This window comes from Aptenodytes patagonicus, chromosome 14, assembly GCF_965638725.1.
Source record: "Aptenodytes patagonicus chromosome 14, bAptPat1.pri.cur, whole genome shotgun sequence".
NCBI classification, from domain to species: Eukaryota; Metazoa; Chordata; class Aves; order Sphenisciformes; family Spheniscidae; genus Aptenodytes; species Aptenodytes patagonicus.
Window position 1 is genome coordinate 11,176,087 of NC_134962.1, and position 20,543 is coordinate 11,196,629.

The 20,543-nt window shown below is 47.3% G+C and overlaps 1 protein-coding gene across 2 annotated transcripts in view; it reads left to right on the top strand.

Moving 5' to 3' along the window:
- Positions 1-15,504, top strand: part of SLC13A3 (solute carrier family 13 member 3) — a 30,640-nt gene extending 15,136 nt beyond the window's left edge. For both annotated transcript variants that reach the window (XM_076351597.1, XM_076351598.1), the window contains exons 4-13: positions 1,718-1,784; positions 2,509-2,694; positions 3,626-3,751; positions 7,689-7,784; positions 9,608-9,712; positions 10,727-10,824; positions 12,187-12,299; positions 12,645-12,806; positions 13,149-13,286; positions 13,893-15,504. In XM_076351597.1, the coding sequence (XP_076207712.1) occupies positions 1,718-1,784; positions 2,509-2,694; positions 3,626-3,751; positions 7,689-7,784; positions 9,608-9,712; positions 10,727-10,824; positions 12,187-12,299; positions 12,645-12,806; positions 13,149-13,286; positions 13,893-14,078 (1,277 nt within the window). In that variant the 3' untranslated portion in view covers positions 14,079-15,504. The remainder of the gene's footprint in view (positions 1-1,717; positions 1,785-2,508; positions 2,695-3,625; positions 3,752-7,688; positions 7,785-9,607; positions 9,713-10,726; positions 10,825-12,186; positions 12,300-12,644; positions 12,807-13,148; positions 13,287-13,892) is intronic.
- The last annotated feature ends 5,039 nt before the right edge of the window (positions 15,505-20,543 follow it).

Sequence of the window (20,543 nt, forward strand, 5' to 3'; positions counted from 1 at the left end):
CAGGTGGTCCTGGCAAGATGGGATGGGAGTTTGGGCTTAGCAGGGAAAAAATGTGAAAAATGTTAAGAGGTGGAATGAAATATGTCTCTCTGCAGAGCCAGCACTAGGCTTGAGTGGGATGGCAGTGGTAAGAGGCCTTGGGCTAAATGTGTTGGGGGATCAACAGTCAGCCATGGGTTAATGTTCGTCCTTCTAATTACATCCCTCCATCCCGTCATCGTTGGGATGAAAGCTCAGCATGTGTGCATCCAAGCCAATTAACTCCAATTCAGTAAATTAGCGATGTGTAAAACATGACTTTGCAAAACTCATGGTTCACTGAGCTGGAACGAGCTCTGTGTCTTCAGCGCACATGTGAGTGAGTCCAGAGACTTTGACCACTGGCCCATCTCCATGCACTGCTTTCGGTCTCCAGTGCATATACGGGTAGAAGAGGATCATGGTTCAGACTGAGGAGGGGTGCAAGGAAATCTGGGGACTGATGGGGTGGCAGGGGCAGGAAGCGGGCTCTGCACACGGTGGTCTGCAGTGCCCGGGGAGGTGCAGGGCACAGGCCTCTGGACCCAAAAACGTACAAAGAGCCCTAGGAAAGGCAGCAGAGCCAGCGGCGATGGGGAAGGGCCACCTGGGCTCAAGGTGGATAAAACTCACAAGTGCTCCAGTCCTGAGGAGGACTGTGGAAAATGGGGTTTAATGGCACACCTCTACTCCCAACCTCAGGAGGTCGAGCCGTGAGCCAGAACTGCAAATACCACAAGCCTTAGTGTGAGATCTGGTAAAAAAAGAGTGATTGTATTGCATTTCTGTCTTTTGACTTCTGAGTTCTCCCATAGGTATGTGTGTGATAGGGTGGTGTGCACCTCCCATTTAACTGCCAAAGACAGCATTGGTTGTTCTGGTCAAAATATACCCTTTCCCCAAGTGCTCCTGAGTCCTGCTCGTGTGCCCTGTGGTTGGTGATAAGGAAGACAGCGAGGCAGAGCCTGTATGAAATATGCAGGAGGGTCCCTGGGAATTGGAGTCCTCTTGGGGTGGCCCTAAACTTGTGTTGGGGACTGGTCTCAGCCTGCAGGGTCTGTCATTTATGGAGGGGATGATGAGCTTGGGAACGGTCCTTGCTAGCGGGTTGGATTTCGGAGGACTTGGTACGAAGCCTGATCCCCAAACGCGCCCCACTCTCGTTTTTAAAGAGCGAATTACAGCTTTACGGTGACTTTGCACTAGGTGTCTGCAGGGGGTAAAATTCTCATCCCTTGGGAACAGAGCTCCACAGCAGGGCATGCTCCTGCTGTACCTTGGGGAACGTGCCTTACAGATACATCAGGCCCAACAGTTTTTCTTCCTAAGAATGAGCTATGGTTACCCCCCAGAAAAAACCCACCCCAAACATGTGACTTGGTAAGGGACAACCTGAAACTCCTGGTCATGTTAGAGGATCCCAGATTCCAACTAGTGGCAGTAGTAAAAGGACCAAGCGCCTCTGGGTGTTGGAGGAGAAGTTGGGTGCTGTGGTGAGACTGGACCGGTGGCAGGAGGAGATGGGCTCGTTCATCCCCGCCGGGCACTCCCGACCCCGTCCCTGTGGCGTGAGCTCACCTTTCGTTTGCACAGCCCCTCCTCTGTAAACGGCAGTTGTTTCCTCCGTTCCTCTGTTTGGTTCAAGGAGAATTTTCTAGATGCTTTGAACTGTTTTAAAGTCCTAATCTTTCTTTTTCAGCATCTTTACAGCAGAATAAACTTTACACTGTACCAACTGAGATGCAGTTTCTGGCAAGTACTGAGGAGTAAGTTAACTATAAAGTTTGTATTAGAGAGTTGAGAGAGAGAATTACCCCCTGAGCTAGACCAAGTTCTAGGAATTTGAAATTCAATCATTGAAATGTTTTGATTATACCAAATGTCCCAGTCACTAGCAGCCTGATGATAGAAACCCTCCTCTGGGTGTCCAGCATCCCTCTGCATGTCCAAATCATTGCAGAGATTTTCCAGCCACTCTGAAATGGGAGCCAGAGGTGTCTCCTGCTGGGGAACTGTGCCTTGGTTTTCTCAGGAGTATCAAATGTGTGAAGCCGGTGATGTAAAACCCACCAGGGTTTACACACTGGTGATGGTCCTGCTTTGATAACAACGATGGGAAGGAAGCATCTTTTCAGGAACAGATGTTTCTTTCCTCTCGGTGCTATCAATTTTTTTTTTTTTTTCCTTTTAGCAGTCCTTTGGACTTTATGCTAAGTGTTACAAGTTGCTGAGGGGCTGGGCAAGGCATGTGCACCCTCAGCTCCTACGGGAGGGTGCTGAGGGTGCTCTGCCCTCTGCAAGGCTGCTGGTCCCACGTGGCAGTTCACTGAGCAGACCCCTCCGCTGCACTGAGCTGCTAAGGTGTCCCTGAGGACAGTGTTAGCTTGGATTTCTAAAAACTGGGAATATTCCTTCTGTCAAGGCTCTGAAGTGGTCGCGCTGTATTTAAACCAGGGCTTTCACCGGATTCTCTTTTGGACTATTTTAAAGCAAAGATCTGACGGAGGAGAAGGAGGTTGCCAGTGATGCTGTCTCAGACTTAAAGAAGGAGGAGGAATACAAAACAAATATATGGAAAGGTTTCCTCATATCAATCCCATACGCGGCCAGCATCGGAGGTACAGCAACGCTGACGGGAACTGCACCAAACCTCATCCTTCTGGGACAGCTGAAGAGGTATGGGACTCCTGGAGAGCCCTGCTCGCCCATATGTCTGTTTGGGTGAATCCTGCAAAACTGAGATGTGTTCTCCATTGCTGTAGGAAATTCCCTTCTGTGCTGAGAACTAGTTTGGAGAATTCATGCCCTTCCAGAACATTTTGGGAAACTTTGTGAGCAGATGAAAGCAGAGAGTGGTTGCATCAGCCTTAGCTGTAATAAGCAGGATTCCGGCATACCCAGCCAGGCTGTCAGCCAAACCGGTGCATATGTGCTTCTCCTTACTGATGCTCTTAATCCCATTGAATTTAACGGGACTTGACTACATGCTTACAGTTAATCTCGTACCTGTTGATGAAACAGGCCGTGTAGTGTTTTGTGAGCAATTATATCTGCCGCTGTATGGTAGAAAGAAAAATAAGGAACCCACTATTTCTGGCCTGTTTTCTTAGTCATAAAAGATGCCTCCTGTGTGCATAGGAACAGAGATTTGTGCCATCCTAAGTGCCTGCAGGTATTTCTTAACTTTGCCGGCCTCTGCAAGTAGTATGTCCAGTCTCTCTTAGGCCTGTGCAGCCTCCCAATGAGGTTCGTGTTCAGAATTTCCAGCAGTTATTGTAGCAGGGTTTAATCCTGGGTGTTCAGGAGTATCGTTGTATGAAAGTATCAACCTCCCTGGAGAGAGATTTTCGGATCTTCCCTTGCAGGCTTCACAGCTGGGCTGGGCGAGCTGTGGGTGGCAGGGTGGCCTGCGCGGGTTGTCCCAACACAGCGCTCCCCAAATCTCCTAGTGCCCAGATAACTGCTAATGCACACAGAGGAATAGTTTTTAAATGCACACTGGCAAGTTTGTGGGATATTTTGCTGCTGATTTCAGACGTTTGTTTACTCTTAAATTGAAGGGTGTTTTTTCCTTCTTGCATTAACTTGATTTTTCCCGTTTGCTTAGTTATTTTCCAGAATGTGATGTGGTGAACTTTGGTTCTTGGTTTATGTTTGCATTTCCTTTAATGCTGATTTTTCTTCTCCTGGGATGGCTATGGATTTCCATACTGTATGGAGGAATTAACCTGAGGTACGTTTATATTCACTATACATATACATAGTCTGGTTATACCGGCATTGTGAAATACATGTTCATCACGATTCTCATACTAAATCTACTGATATCACCCAGGATCATCTCCTGGCCGGTGGGGGTTTCATAACTAACTTCAGGATGCTCATAGTATAACAAGTCATCTATCTTCAAGAAGCTGATATGCAACAGGAAGGTTTTAAAGATATCTCATAGTTACATATACTTTATCTAACTGAAATACGTACTGAAATACGTACAATACGTACAGAGTATGTATTATATATTCATTCAGTTAAAAATACCATTTTTAAAGGTTGTTTTACTGCCTGACCTGGGCCTGTGGAGGTGAGTGGCAGATTTTCATTGACAGAAGGGAAAGCAGGATCAAACTTCGAAGACCAGCATGAAATCTTGGTTCCCTTGGAATTAGTAGCAAAAACCTCCTAGAACATAAAAGAGCCGGGATTTGGTCCTGCGGCAGAAACTTGGGTTTGGAACAGATTACTTCACAACGGGGCTTTTACAGCAACGTGTTAATCTGTAACTGAGAATAACATGTTTTTCCGGTAAATCTTTGCTGGATACATGCAACCCCTAGTGTACACTACTTAAAATGGTTGCAGCATTGCCATGCTGGTTCATTTGGAGCCCTTTTTCCCCTTCACACTCTCATACGTGATAGTAACAAACTCGCAGTCCTGCTTCCTCCAGGGACCATACAGAATTTCTAATATTTAGAAAAGTCTTTAATTGTTATTTTGAGTTAAAAATGCAAATAGAAGGGGGGGAGGGAAGAGAACAGGTGTCCAAATATTTACATTGTCTCAGAGACAGGAAAAAAATCAATGGGAAAGTTTCAATCCAGAAAATGCCAAATGCCGGTCTTTAAATTGCTCGTGGGGCTTCACGGGAGGCTCTGCGTGTTGCTCACAGCCGCTTAGACCTGCACCGCTCTGCATCATGTGCCCGGGGCTTGTGTGGTGCGGAGCCTGAATTCCCGCGTCCTGTGGTGAGGGTTGGGGCACGGCCCCGGCGTCCTGCCAGCACAGCCCCGGGTGATCAGGTGAGGGAAGAGGTAGCTGTGCTGGCCAAAGCCCCTGGTGAAATGCAAATTTGCTCTTGTGCTTGGAGAACGTGATGCTTTTTGTTTTGTTTGGCTCATCTCTGTCAGCACAAAGCCTGGCTTTATTGGGATAGCTGGGCCAGCACAGATAACAGTATTCCCCAGTGGTGAGGTGCCTTGGAAGAGACATTACAAAGCTGGACAAGTACAGCTGAGTATCTGCAGGAGTTTGTTGGGCTGCTTTGACCGTAACGACTTGGGGATAGTGGCTGGGCTTTCTATGTATGCAAGTCCTTGGTGTCTGCAGCGCAGTACAGGCAGGTGGACATCGCTGCAATAGCAGGCCGGCTTTGCTTGAATCCAAAAGACATTAAAAGGCTTATGTATAGGGCTGAGCCGAGATGAAGCTGCCGTTAATACCCACCACCCCCCCCCAAAAAATAAGAAATTGAAGGGCCGGGTGTATCTATTTCAGGTTCAGGAACTTCTGAATCATCAACCATTCATAGAATCGTGGAATCATAGAATGGTTTGGGTTGGAAGGGACCTTAAAGATCATCTAGTTCCAAGCCCCCTGCCATGGGCAGGGACACCTTCCACTAGACCAGGTTGCTCAAAGCCGCATCCAACCTGGCCTTGAACACTTCCAGGGATGGGTCATCCACAACTTCTCTGGGCAATCTGTTCCAGTGCCTCACCACCCTCATAGTGAAGAATTTCTTCCTTGTATCTAATCTAAATCTACCCTCTTTCAGTTTAAAGCCATTACCCCCTGTCCTATCACTACAAGCCCTTGTAAAAAGTCCCTCTCCAGCTTTCTTGTAGGCCCCAGGTACTGGAAGGCTGCAATAAGGTCTCCCCGAAGCCTTCTTTTCTCCAGGCTGAACAACGCCAACTCTCTCAGCCTGTCTTCATAGGAGAGGTGCTCCAGCCCTCTGATCATCTTTGTGGCCCTCCTCTGGACCCGCTCCTCTGGACCCGCTCCAACAGGTCCATGTCCTTATGTTGGGGGCCCCAGAGCTGAACGCAGTACACCAGGTGGGGTCTCAGCAGAGCAGAGTAGAGGGGGAGAATCACCTCCCTCGACCTGCTGGTCACGCTTCTTTTGATGCAGCCCAGGATACGGTTGGCTTTCTGGGCTGCAAGCTCACATTGCTGGGTCATGTTGAGCTTCTCATCAACCAACACCCCCAAGTCCTTCCAGCAGGGCTGTTCTCAGTCCATTCTCTGCCGAGCCTGTATTTGTGCTTGGGATTGCCCCGACCATGTGCAGAACCTTGCCCTTGGCCTTGTTGAACTTCATGAGGTTTGCACAGGCCCACCTCTCAAGCCTGTCACGGTCCCTCTGGATGGCATCCCTTCCCTCCAGTGTGTCAACCACACCACACAGCTTGGTGTCGTTGGCAAACTTGCTGAGGGTGCACTCAATCCCACAGTCCATGTCCCCGACAAAGACGTTAAATAATACTGGTCCCAGTATGGACATGACTCATCACTGGTCTCCACTTGGACATCGAGCCATTGACCACAACTCTTTGAGTGCGACCATCCAGCCAATTACTTATCCACTGAGTGGTTCATCCGTCAAATCCATGTGTCTCCAGTTTAGAGACAAGGATGTCGTGCGGGGCAGTGTCAAATGCTTTGCACAAGTCCAGGTGGATGACATCAGTTGCTCTTCCCTTATCCACCAATGCTGTAACCCCGTCGTAGAAGGCCACCAAATTTGTCAGGCACCATTTGCCCTTAGTGAAGCCATGTTGGCTGTCACCAATCACCTCCTTATTTTCCATGTGCCTTAGCATAGCTTCCAGGGGGATCTGCTCCATGGTCTTGCCGGGCATGGAGGTGAGACTGACTGGCCTGTGGTTCCCCGGGTCTTCCTTTTTCCCTCTTTTAAAAATGGGGGTTATGTTTCCCCTTTTCCAGTCAGTGGGAACTTCACCGGCCTGCCAGGACTTCTCAAATATGATGGATAGCAGCTTAGCAACTTCATCCACCAGTTCCTTCAGGACCCGCAGATGGATCCCATCGGGTCCCATGGACTTGTGCACCTTCAGGTTCCTTAGATGGTCTCGATCTTCTCCTACAGTAGGCGGTTCTTCATTCTCCCAGTCCCTGCCTTTGCCTTCTGCAAACATCCACATAGAAGATCCAGCTACGATATCCCTTTGAAACAGTGAACTAATTAAGGAAGCACATTGGGGTTTGTACGTTTAATCAAGGCCACAGTCAGGGTTAGAAACCAGGTTCAGTGGCATGGGATGTGATGGGAGATGAAGTGCGAGATGTGAATATATCATTAGTATGCACATACTACAAAGGAGCAAACAGTGTGCATGGTCAGCGTGGCCGGGCTAAGAGGCTTAGCTAGGAGCACATTAACATTCCTGGCCAGTTAGAAATTCCTCACATTTTTGTTGATCCTCACCAGCATCCTGGGATCACCCAGGATATTGCAAGTGACTTGAGAAATGAAGGGACAGATTTGTTTTCCATGTCACCCTCTTCCTAGTTGTTCTGCCCAAGTAGGTGTCTGCTAGAGATGAGGAAATCCTGCAATGTTGGGACTTTCTTTTGGCAATCACAGCCCATGCTGGAGGAAACAGTTCAGAATATAAATGAGAGGAAACTTCCTAACCTCTGCAGGGTCTCCTTTGTATGAATGCAGAGAAAAAGGATATATGAAGTAGGCAATGCAAAAAAATGCAAACTGAACCACCAGAGATGTGCAGCTCTTTGAAACTTGCAGAGCAGGCGCTGGAGAAGTATACCGGGTCATCCGTATGCTGCGTTAGAAAATGCAGCGTTTACTGTTGTGTCAGTTATGTTAGAGGCATGTAAAGATATAACTGTGTTTCTTGGCAGGGGCTGGAGAACAAAAAAGTCAAATATAAGAGTGGATGCAGAAGCCCGAGCCAGAGAAGTGATAAAGGAGGACTATCAGAAACTGGGTCCAACAAAGTGAGTCATAAAGTCGGGACTGAAATGAAAAAGAAATCAAGTGGGTTGGAAATGTCCTGTCTTAAGAATGGAGAACTGGGGGAAATGGAGGTTTTTTTAGAAGAAAATTAAATAGATGTTTCCACTCAGAGTGTTTGTAACCTGCTGAAGTGTGCTTCTTGCACGCTCCAGCCTCTCCGCCTTCACTAACAGGAATAATTGCAAATAGCAGCTTGTACTCAAATCTTCTCAAGAACAAAGTTCGTATTATAGAGTGAATTCATGCTGGGTTGTTTAATTAGTGTTTGTAATTTTTCTACTCCAGGGACAAAAACAATCCTGTGTGCGTTATGTACTAACCAGCACAGGCTGAATTTTGAAGGTTTGTGCATACCTGTTGTGCGAAGCAGGAAGCATTTGCTGAGAAGGCTAATGAATCATATGATAGATATGAATCATATGTATTGTGGATATACTTTAAGAAAGCTTAATAGCTGCTCAAGTATGTGAAAAGAAGTCAGATCCATGGAAAGAAGTCAGATCCATGTCATGGAATACATTATTTTTTCTGAGTAACTCCTTCAACTGTATTAATCAGGTGAAGAAAGAACAAGACACTTGTAGCTTCTTATTGTAGTTTCTCAAAGGTCTTGTCTTCTGGAAAAAGTTTGGTGCGAATTGCAATGATGGGGATCGTATTTTGGAGAAAGGAACCAGCAGAAAGAAACGTGAGTTTTAGACTTATGAGAAATGCCAAAAAAGGGGGAAGCAGGAAAAGTTGAATGTCTCCAAGAATCGAACCCTAGGTATGTCCAACCAGCCACTGATATTCTGGGCAACCAGGGCTAGTGAAGGTTTTTGAAACTGTAGGTCTTAACCTTAAATGGTCTGTGTTTTTCCATCTGTAAAATAATATTTTCATACTCCGGCGATGCTGTGAAGATTCAGCGATGTTTGTGTCATGCTATTGACATTGTAATTATTGCTGTTGTGTGGAAAATGGAGTGGTTCTTCAAAGACAATTGTCTGTGCCTGTGCTGCAAATGAAAGAAATTGGTTTATTTGTTCCATTCAGTACATTATCGAGCAGCCTGCAAAATGTCTCTGAAAGAATCAAAGTCCCACTTTGAGGTCTAGGAGTGAGAAAGTCCATTAAGCCATGCTCTACTAATTTGATTAGCAACCCCATAACTTAAAATCAATGCAAGTGGCCTCTTCCCAATGGTTTAAATGCCCTTCCTTGTGCTCAGAGAGATTTTAAACAGTGTTTTGAGGCATTGTCTTGGTTAAATCTTGACTCCACTGGAGTCAAGCCTGATACGTAGCAAATTATATTGCCGTTTCCCCTGCTGTTTGTCATGTTTCTAAGGGATACTGTTTAGGTTTTGACCTTGAAGTTTGTTCCTGCTGTCTCATATATGACTTGAATCTCAGCCGTCCTTTTGCATTGCTTGAACTGGCGTGAAACCACCCCTAGCTGACCGTGCCGTAGGGACATCCCGGAGGGCAGCGGTAGGAGGAATGACCATGAGAAGCTGCTTGGCCCTTCCTCTCTGCCATACCCAGAGGGTCAACCTTGCGTACGCGTGTTGTGACATCTGGTCTGGGCATTCCTGATGGCTGCCTTGCCTCTCCTTAATGTCTTCCAATAAGAGATAATTGCTGGCAAGTATCAATATTTGCAAATAGATTTACAATCTATTCCAATGTCTCACTGCAGTTATTTTAAGAAAACCAGCCTAACTTCCCACCCAAGCTGCTGCAGCCTGAGCTCAATACTTGTCCTAGCTTGGATCCACCCCTTTAGCACATCAGCATTTCAACTGCATTTCTTTTCATTTTAGGTTTGCAGAACAGGCAATTTTCTTCTTATTCTGCATGTTTGCGATCATGCTTTTCTCCAGGGATCCCAAATTCATTCCAGGTTGGGCAAGCTTTTTTGCACCAGGGTAAGATTTTATTTTCATTCCACTGTCACATTTTTCAATAGCATTTCCAAGTCGTTGAGATTCCTGGGTTTATGATCGCATCGCTTAACACTATTACTCAGGTTTCCTGGAGTAAATTAAACTGAGCTTCAAGTAGCAGAGCCAGCTTTATTGTTTCTGTCTCCTGGAGGAGGTACATGAAGCCCGGTGGGAAGTTGACATGTTTCTACCTGAGGCCACCCCTAGGGTTTTAATGTTGGGAACGCTGTTTGTAGGTACATTTACAGTGAAATACTGAATTCTTTATGCAATCCATTGGTTTCACTGGAGGTCTGGAGACTGAAGAGAGATGGCAGGAGCTGACCCGTTGTGCTATCTTGTCTGTTTGGCAAGTTAGTCTCCCCTGTGACATCCATACCTTGGGAAGACGAACGGATATAGCAGTTGGGCAATGCTAAAGCTCAGAGAGGGTGTTGTTATTTCTTAACAGAAAAGACCTTCATAGATTTTTTTTTTTTTTAATAAAGCCCTAGCTTAGCAAATGATTCCTTAATACAACAAAGTAGTTACGGACTTTTCTCTCATCAGTTAATAGCTCCTTACAATCAAAAATATGCTTAAGCTCTTTATTGGATGTAGCCTGCCTTTCATCTTAGAACCTGAGCATTTTGCAAAAAGCCCATATAAATAAGATGGTCTGGCCCCTGCCTCTCTTCCTCCCTGCAATGGGCTGGGGAAACTTGTCCTCACAACCCCTCATGGACTGACCACGACTCCACAATCAGAACAGCCAGAGCATCAGTGTGGTGTGGATTAGATCCTGGTTTTTACATTTGCAAGGCAGTTTTTCTAGGGGATTCAAAGCCCATCTTAGAAATGTTGCTCAACAGGGAATTAAAAAGAACTGTGAACAGCGAACTTTGTTCAAACCTGATGGAAACTTGTAATCTTCTTTGGTAAATCCCTGCTTTCATAAACTTTGTAATTCTATAGGCTTTTTCTTCTTACCAGTGTTTTTCTGCTGCTTTTGGACAGGTTTATCTCAGATGCGGTTACAGGAATCGCCATTGTGATTGTACTGTTCTTCTTCCCTTCGCAAAAACCTTCCTTCAAGTGGTGGTTTGACTTGAAAGGTGAGTAGGAGACCCCTCCGGGCAGGGACTCTGCCCTTGCCCGTGCTCTGGCAGGGCAGGCACAGAGCAAGAGCCAAGACTATCCCACCTTGGACCTGCACCAGACCACAGCAGCTGCGCTGGCAGTCTGGAGCAGCGTGGTTTGAAGGTGCGATTTGATCATACAGAGGCTTTTTTTCTGAAGTGCCAGAAGAGGTTTAGCAGTCACTGCTCTGCTGCCGATTGCAGGAATGACTCAGTTGCTCATGTAGCTGTCAGAGATGATGCCATGGTGGGTTGAAGCGAACTGAAATCGGTGTTGATTTACCGTAGCAGACCTGATTGTGAAACAGAGGTCTGGTTGCTGACTCCCAAACAGCTCCTGTCCCTCAGGAGGGAGCATGAACCTGTGAGAGGGCAGAGCTGGGCGAGTTGTCCGTACTCAAAAATAGGGGCCCTTCCTCAGTTCCCAGAATGATTTTGAATTTAAACTCCTAAAGTCCAAACTCTCCAGCAGGTTTTGGTACCAGGAGTCTTTTGAGCTCTTGGGTCTGTCCTCTTGAGTAGCAATGAGATACAAATTTTAATTCATAACCCACTTGGAATAAGAGATGATCTTAATGTGGAGATTCAGCTGAGGAAGGCCCTTCATGGATGGTGTAGCGTCGCGTGGGGTCTATGGAAACAAAATACCAGCTGCTCTGGGTCATGCACATTTGTAGTGTTGTCCATATGCAGGAAGATGTTTAATCAGGCCTCCTCTGGATAAAATGTGTGCCCTTGTTCAACAGAAAATTACAGTCCCATTAGTGCATCCTTCCATATGACAGAGCTCACTTCATCATGTATTAAGAGGTGGCCTTTAGGGGAGATGAGCTCTTTGCTATAAAACTCACCAGCTGTTGAACGGCAAGTGGAAAATTAGTAACATCTTCATAATTCAAATGGTAGAAAATTTCCTTCTTCCACGGACTCCCAGCTGTTGAGGATAATGTTTATGTCTGTTTATTTTATTCTGAGATAAAATTAACCTGATATTAAGTGTTCCCTCAAGAAAGCCTCAAAGAAAACTTTAAGTGCTAGATTTTCTTTTCTTTTCTTTTCTTTTCTTTTCTTTTCTTTTCTTTTCTTTTCTTTTCTTTTCTTTTCTTTTCTTTTCTTTTCTTTTCTTTTCTTTTCTTTTTTTTTAAGATCTGATATTAAGTTAAATGATCTTTTAATTGTCTAGCTTAAGAGACTCCATATGTGTATTTTAACCAACAGCAACTCATGGTTAGTGAGCTTCAGCACTGATGTCAGGCTCATGATATCATTCTGTCAGATGATGACTGACGTGCTCATCTTTGGGTGGGTGTTTGACACGGGGGTTTTCTCTTCATCTAGCACCAAACACTGAGACGCAGCCCTTGCTGACTTGGAGGAAGGCCCAAGAGACGGTGCCCTGGAACATCATCTTGCTGCTTGGAGGGGGCTTTGCCATGGCGAAGGGCTGTGAGGTGAGGCCTGCTGCAGATACCACATTGCAGTCATCCTGCCCAACGGAGATGGATTTTATCAGGGTGTCACTTGGGGTTCTCATTTGGCTCTGGGAAATTTGCGCCTGCGGGGTCACAACACTTGAAGGACGTGTTCCTCAACTCCTAGACAGCAGTGCGCAGCAGGTAACTAAGGAGGTTAAGAGATCTTGCAACTCCTTTCAAACTGCTTGCTGTTAAATACCCTGAGGACACTGCACATAGGTGCTTGTGTGGGTCGGTGAAGGTTGTTCGAGGAAAGGATCAGTTCACGTGCAGGGATGTAGGAGCTCTGCTCTCCAGCTTGTTTGCTTTCCCCTTCTGCAGGAGTCTGGTTTGTCTGTCTGGATAGGAGGCCGTCTGCATCCCTTGGAGGGCGTACCGCCACCTGTGGCTGTCATCCTCATCACGATTGTCATCGCCTTATTCACGGAGTTTGCCAGCAACACAGCCACTATTATCATCTTTCTGCCTGTCTTGGCAGAGCTGGTAAGGTAGTCCCCTGGCAAGAGCAGCTGCTCCTCTGCTCCCCTGCTCTTGGATGGGCAGGTTTGTGTTGTGTCTGTGCTGGGACAGGCACTGTATGGTTCTCCAGCTCCTGGGCTTCAGGCACCTTGAAATCCTTGGGAGCAATAAAGCAAGTGCCTGTAGTGTAACGTGGACACTGAAGGATAATAATCCTTCAGATGTTGTTGGCGAGATATGTGATTATTTATCACATAGTGTGGGATAGGGCTCTGCACAGTGCACTAGCTATTTGCATTCTTTGATATATCTGCCTATGGCTCCGAAACCCCAAGGTGCAATTTCTGTTCCTTTCTGTTTTTCAAGGCCATTCGTCTGAAAGTAAATCCCCTCTATTTAATGATACCAGGAACTATAGGATGCTCCTACGCGTTCATGCTGCCGGTCTCAACACCTCCGAACTCAATTGCATTTTCTTCTGGACACTTGATGGTCAAGGATATGGTAAGTTCTTTTAGATACAGAAAATGCTGAAAACAATCAGTCTGAGTGGAGTGTTTAAAAAAGGAATTTTCAGGAGTGTTACCAGTTCAACATGTACTAAAGTGAAAAGACAGAAGTCTAATACTGTTCTCAGCAGTGTTTGAAGGCACAGGTATACGGCAGGAGCCTGTATAACGTCTGGCCCTGTGAAATTTGGAGCCACTGTGGCTCCAAATGGTGACAAAGCTGGTCTTGAATGTGCTCAGCATCTCCCAGACCCTGCTCCTGTTCCTGCCAGTGTCAGCAGCTCAATTTTCGTAGGTTTCTGGGTGCAGGAAAAGTTCCCCAGCGCAGAGAAATAAAGCTTATGAGTAAAATTAGGCTCAATCCCAGTTCCTGCTCACATTCCTGAGGCTAAACAGATGTTAATGTTTTTGATGGATCAAAGCTTGGTAAGCATCTGCAGAATGGCCTTTGTGGCTTAAGAAAGCCCGCTTAGGATGTTGCTAATATTAACGGCAATTAAGCCTTCCATTTTTATAATGTTTATATTCAAATAGCTTCATGCTTCACATGCTGTAGATGTCCAGTCTAAACTCAACAGTTGTCTTTGTATTTCTTTTGTAGGCAAGAACTGGGTTGCTCATGAATCTTATGGGAGTTCTGCTTCTTAGCTTGGCTATGAACACATGGGCCAAGAGCATCTTCCAGCTGGGGACCTTCCCTGCATGGGCCAACATCCATGCAGAAAATGCCACCTCGCTCTTGACAGCTGTAGAAAATGTCACTTTAAGTGCACTAAATAAAATATGAACAAAGCCACCCCTGGGGAAGGACTCACTCACTTAGGACTTGGGCACTGGAATCATCAGAGTATGCACAGGAGGAAAGCCACGTGGCTGCTCACACTGTATGGGACCCTCTGGTTTAATTTTATTTTTAGAAATACTGGTCAGTGTCACAGCATCCATCTGTTATTTTCTCTGAAGATCTTTCCCCACCTTCCACAGGTACCAATCAGACTCTCCCAGAGTCCGTCTGTCGTAGGTGGTTGTTAACTGGACAACCCTGTAAGCGTCAAGCATCTTTGGGTAGATGCCTCTCCCCCCATGAAAGCTAGCGAGCTTTGCTGCTCTAGCTTCTGATACCCTACCTCGTTTTGGAGAGTAGCCCTGGGAACAGGCTGGAGGCAACTGGATTATTTATGTGCAACCCAATGTGAGTGAGTGTATCAGAATCTGACCGGGGGGAAGGCGGCGTGGCCGGGTGCTTCCAGCAGGATGTGAAGGATGGGGTCTCATTACCATCTCATGAGTAATTCTCTCATGGAGGATGAAGACTATTTCTTCAGGTTTGTGCGTGAAGGGATGATTCAGGACGTGTCGGTAGGATTCGATGCATTACTCCAAGCTGTGGAAACAGGAAGGCAACAGTTTGTTTCCAAACATGTTCAGTGTTTTGAAAACCTGGGACAGTAATTGCTGCCTGGTTCTTTGCACTGAGTACACAGATGGGGGTTTGGGACGAAATTAATTTCTGACGTAAGTTTGGACATCGGTGGTGTTTCACCGTTGGTGAATGTGGCCAGTCTTAGGTTTGTGAGATTGACTTACTCATGAGCAACCCGCCGAGTCACAGGTCAGTGGACAAGTTGCATTGGAATATTATTGTCATTTCTGAAAAATAGGCTTTGATTCTTAACATCTTTTTAAATCAGATTGCTTGGGTACTTTCAATGAAAGCATTGCAAATTGACTGTGATTTTAATCACCATTTTATCTGATTTTTTTATTTTCTGTAAGAATCTAAAGTACTTAATTTAAAAGCTCAGTCATTGAAATAGACGGATTGAAAGATGAAGGATATGATTCTTGGTTTAGGGAAGGTGAGTGACTGGCTCCCTGTGTTGGGACAGATTTCTCTGACGATGTGGTGGAGCTGGCAAGGCGGGCTGGCCCCGGGGTAGGGATCCAGCGCATCCCCCCCTGCTCCTGTGCTGCTGATAAACCCCGGGGCCGGGTGAGAGAGCTGGCAGGGCGATGCTCACCAGCCACAGCTGCTGCTGCGGGGGTATGCATGCTAGGGTAACATGGTAGGTGGGGACTCGTGGGGCTTGAACCGAAACCGCCAAATCCAATTGAATGTGGAACTTTGATCAGTCAAGTTCAGAAAAATCCTTGATGTTCAACAAAATCCTTAATGATTGTGGAAAACGTACAATAAAGCACATTTGTTAGCACGTCACATCGTCCTGTTTGCTCTGTAGGTTGAGAGGAGAAAAGCAAAGCGCGAGCCTCCCCCTCGCCTAGCTTCATCCCCTGATTTGGGCAGTGGTTCCCCAGGAGCAGCAGGAGGGCAGTGAGGTCTCCCTCCCAGTCTGAGCCAAAACGGAGCCCTGTTAAGCAGAGGAGCAATGAGACTGGGAAGGCTCCTAGCCCAGCGTCTCAGGGCTGCTGTGCTGAAGAGGTGCAGCCCTGGCAGCCGCCTTTGCTGGGGGTACCCTGTATCACTGTCCCGCTTCCCTGGGGCAGCTCTATGCCAGCTGCACGCTGGGTTTGGGCACCGTCATTCTGCATGGATGCTCCTCGTCATGCCTTAGCGAAGACGGGCTGAGTGGCGAAGGGAAAATTGCTCCCTGCCAGTTCCCTTTCCCAGCCGGCTGTCCCGTGAACGGTGCAGCATGGCTGTCCCGGGGCCAGGGACTGGGCTGTGCCCTGCGTGGCCGGGTGCCGCAGGAAGGAGCCCTGCTGTCCCGCTGCCCTGCCGCAGCTAGAGCTGCTGCTGCAGGGGATCGGAGTCGGTCACTGGAACGGAGCTGCCTCTGTCCCTGCAGCCTGGAGGACAGGCAGCGAGGGCCTTTGGATCGCCTAATTTCGAGGCTCAAAGGGTAACATCCAGTCCAGCTCTGTTGCAGATGTAGGTGTCGCAGGTTTACTTGCAGTCTCAGCTCTGGCTTGGTACATCCTAGTTGAATCTGGGAGGACGGTTTTACTTGGGCATGAAAGCAGAACTGAGACCACAGAGTTTGCGTACAAGTCTCCAAAAATCACTCCCAGTGTCCTGGCATGTCTGTGGCACTGTCTGTCAAAGACCAGAAAGTATTTCACAAACGCAGCCAGGGAAGGTTTATTATCTCTGTGTGGACATGGGAAACTGAGGCAGAGAGGGGGCCAGTGACTTACCCAAGGTCACGCAATGGGGCCTTGGCAGATCTGGGAAAGGTGTGAGCAGCACCTGGATCCTAAAACTCTACTTTAGTCAAAGACCTGGCTTCTGCCACGTCCTCTCTTCAGCAGCCTCTGCATTTCCCAGGGCTCCCCAGAGGATCTGGTTTAAGGCATGTGGACGACGGCATTACCTAATTCTGCTTTTTCATTTCCAGGCATCTGTGAGAGCAGGACTAGTCTGGCACGCTTGATTTTAATTTTTTGTTTTTTAAACAGAGATTTTAAGATTTAGTAGGGGTTCAAGGGTGAACTGGCCTGCGTGAATAATTTCTAATTCCATTTGCTGCTGCTAGTACTAAAATTTGCCAAAAGCAGCTTTTAGTGGTAAGTCAACCCCACTATTCTTGAAGGGTCTGTGATGTGAGTAGAGATATGAAAATTCCCAGGAAAGGGTGTTTCAAGTGCTGTACTAACCTTCTATAACTTTGACTGTGTTATTTTAAAGGAACTTTGCCTGCCTGTGCACCGTTTCTCTAGGAATGTAAAAATCCAACAACCATCACAAAAGCCATTCACATTAGCAGCCTGCTTGTGAATTTTAATTAACAGGAAATGCCACTCGCGTTGAAATTCAACATCCAGAATATCTCTGCTTTACTCCTTTGATGTTCCCCATCCAATCCCGGACCAACATCCGCATGTTCTCCTGAGACGCTTGAAGGAAAATCATTCTGGTTTATTTACAGTAGGAAAGCGTTTTGTAGTATCTTTTATCCCAGAAGCATTCAAGTTGCTTTACAAACTGTTCACACAGAAGAGCTGCTATACGGGTCTTCACAGCGGTGAGTGATCCTGGGGCTGTGCACAGCCTGTTTGCACCCAGCAGCGATGCTGGAAGCTCAGGAGAGACAGGGAAAGATTCCTGAAACAAATGAAAGCCTGGCATGGTCGGGAAAATTCAGCTATTGCAGGTTAGATAGCCTTGGTTCCCGTATCACCTTTATCCCTCATCAGTCACTGAAAGGATATTGCTGGGATTTTTCTATATTTCTATAGTAGAAACCTAAGAAGACGTGACCTGGCTCTGTATCACCATAACTTGTTCATTTTCATGTGATTTTAAAAAGAAAGAATCACTACTAATGGGCTAATCTTTCCCACACTCTCAATTTCTTGAATTGGCAGAATAACGTGATCGACAGGTGCTGATGATATTGCCACGGAGAAATATCTTCAGCCTTAAATCATCCTATTTTTAGCCCTCCATTCATCTTCTTTACACAGTCATTTTCTTAAGCTGTGTAGTTCATGTACCCCATGCTCTACCTGTGATACAGCTGCTCCTTTACGTTGCACCCCCTCCCATCATCATCACAACCGCAGGGTTACCCTGTTACTACAGGTTGAACTTGCAGGTGTCTTGGCAAGAGGCTCTTGTTCGGACTGCCCCGAGACCCACTCTGCAAGCACTGCAGTCTGCAAAGCAGAAATGGATTTAAAATCTCTGTCCTGGCAGGTACAAGCTCAGTCACCATCCCTAATCAGAGCAAAGCCAGGCTATGCTTTCTGGCTACGATACAAATGAAACCCTCTGCTACAGCAAGCTAGTTCCAGGGATGAGGGTCTCTTCTTTGCCTCCTACTGTAGTGTTAAAAAGTCTAAATCGGGTACGTTAGAGAAAGAAAATTTTAGAGCTTGAGCTCTATAGAGATGGGAGCTTGTCAAGAAAGCAAAGCCCCTTTATACCACCTGGGAGCTGGGCCACAAGATCCCCAGCGACACAGGGTGGGAAAAGGCACCTCGGAGCATCCTGAGGGGACACAGCGTACACATCCCCATCACCGGCTCGCCAGCCTGCCCTTTCTCCTTCACTTCCTCAGTTTTCCTTAAAACTCTCCCACCCACAGACTTGAGCTTCTGAGCTGAAATGAACACAGACCTTGAGGTACTTCAGCAGAATCTGACCACAAGATGTCACAGTTGCTTCGCTGAGATGCACGGTCCTGCCCGTGTCCTGTTCCCCAGCCTTCGCCCACGGTTCCTTGTGTATCTCTATAAACACACACACGTTTAACTGATTTCCCCCCCCCCAGAGCAAGCTTGTTCATTGTGTCCTGGGGAAAGTTAGGCATTGATGGTTCTAGCTCATTTAGAGGTTATCAGTTCGGGGTATAAAATAGAAGATATCCTAGATTTAGGATAGTCCAGCCTGCAGAGTTCAATTTTGAGTTTGGCCAGAGGAAAATCTAGGTTTGACTTTGCATACAAACACTTCTTGGTGCTTCCTGGAGTCACTGGGCAAGCCCAGCTCCCCCGCAGACTTCAGCTCCCCTTTGCCAGGTGATGCAGCAGGCTCAGAAAACACTCATCACTATGTTGTGGACTTGAGGTTTTTTTTGTTCTTTATTGCTAACATTTTTTTTGCAGCCCAGAAAGCTACCTGCTTAGCCTGGATGGGGTCCCGGGGGCTGATGAAGTCAGTTAGCTCAGAAATACAGCGAGAAAGACGTTTAATCTCAGAATAGCGACTAAGGAGAACCTGATGAGTATGGCAGACTACAGCTATGGGCCTTTTGGGGTGGTCCTTTATAGTCTGCAAATTGAATTCAAGACCTAATTCATGGCCTGCGCAAGCAATTGCTATGGATGCTCCAAACAAATGGCACTTTCTTTCACGCACCTGCCTGGTGCCTCTTCCTGGCTGGAGCCAGTCAGAGTTTCTCATCTGGTGTCTGTGCTCCAGGGCACCAGGAGGAAACCTTTGCTCTACCAACCATGTGGGAAAAAGACAAACTAGCAATAAAGCAGAGTTGTTGAGTGGAGCAGCAAGGGCGGAAGGGACCTTGCCTGGTACCTGCAGGAAGGGCTGAGGAAGCAAGCAGAGGTTTGCTCTACCCGCTTGTGCTCATGACTCGTGCTCATCCTCCAATGACGGCCGCTGCTGTGGGGTCCAGCCGTGTCCCCTGGGGAAGATGCCGCTCTCCCACCGTTCGCCGGAGAGCAGAGCCCCGCATGCTCCGTCCCTGGGGGCAGCCGGGACAGGGTTGACCTCCAGCCCTTTGCCCTCTCCTGCCCAGGGGAGCATGAGAACATCCTGGGGGCCCAGCAGTTCCCACCCAGTGGGAGGGCTCGGCTTGGCTCGGCTCGGCTCAGCATGGGACAGCGGGTCCCCGTAAGGAGTAGGCTCAGTGGCGGCTGGGTGAGCTGTGTCGCCTTTGCCCACAAGCGGTGGCTTAGTGTGAAAGTGTTTGGCAAAGGGGCAGGTTTGGTGGGAGCCAGGGAAGGCTCTTGTAGCCCATGAGCTCACTGCAAGGGGGTCGGCAGTGGTGGTACATGTTTCTTGTGTGCCAGCTGATCGGAGGAGGGGGAATCTTCTTCTTTGGAAACGTAACTGAGGAGCAAACACGACGGGCTGGTCCTCATCTTCTGGGGGGTGGGTTTGGTAGCTGGAGCTCTGTGCCCTGCACATCCCAGGGGTCAGGCGAGTCAGTCCCATGGGGACCACACGTCCTGGCTTGCATGTCTGGGAGCTTCTCAGTGCTTTGGGAACCCTGCCTGTGGCAGGGCTTACTTTGCAGTGGATTTTCTGGCTATAGGGAATTGGGAAAGGTTCAAGTTTGAAGCTTCATCTTCCTCTGCTAGGACTATGAGATGAGCCTTTAAGCAGTTTGTGTACCCTGCACACAAGCTCATGGTTTCAGCAGGGAGCAGCAGCCAGCCAGAAAAGATGAACAATTATCAGCACGTGGTTTGCTGGATCCTACCATGCCCTTTGTGCCATGACTGATGTCTGAAAGAGGAAAAGCTCCCCTTCTCTCTGAGAGAAATCCCAACCTTGCTGCTCGCTGGTGGGCAGTGGGAGGAGAAGTCAGCTGGGATGAGACAGCAGATTTCCCCACGAGGGATGTTGACACCCCATGTTCCATGTGATGCTTGTTCCATCTTCGTCAGTCCATATGTCATTGACTCATTTTTTTCAGCTATGTGTCATGAAAATAAGCCTTCTCTGCAACAACAGTAAGATCAGAGGTGTAAAGCCCAAGCAGTGCTGTGCTCTGTCCTGTAGTGGGGTTGTTCCCTGGGCTTCACACACCAGGTTTGCCCACTCACT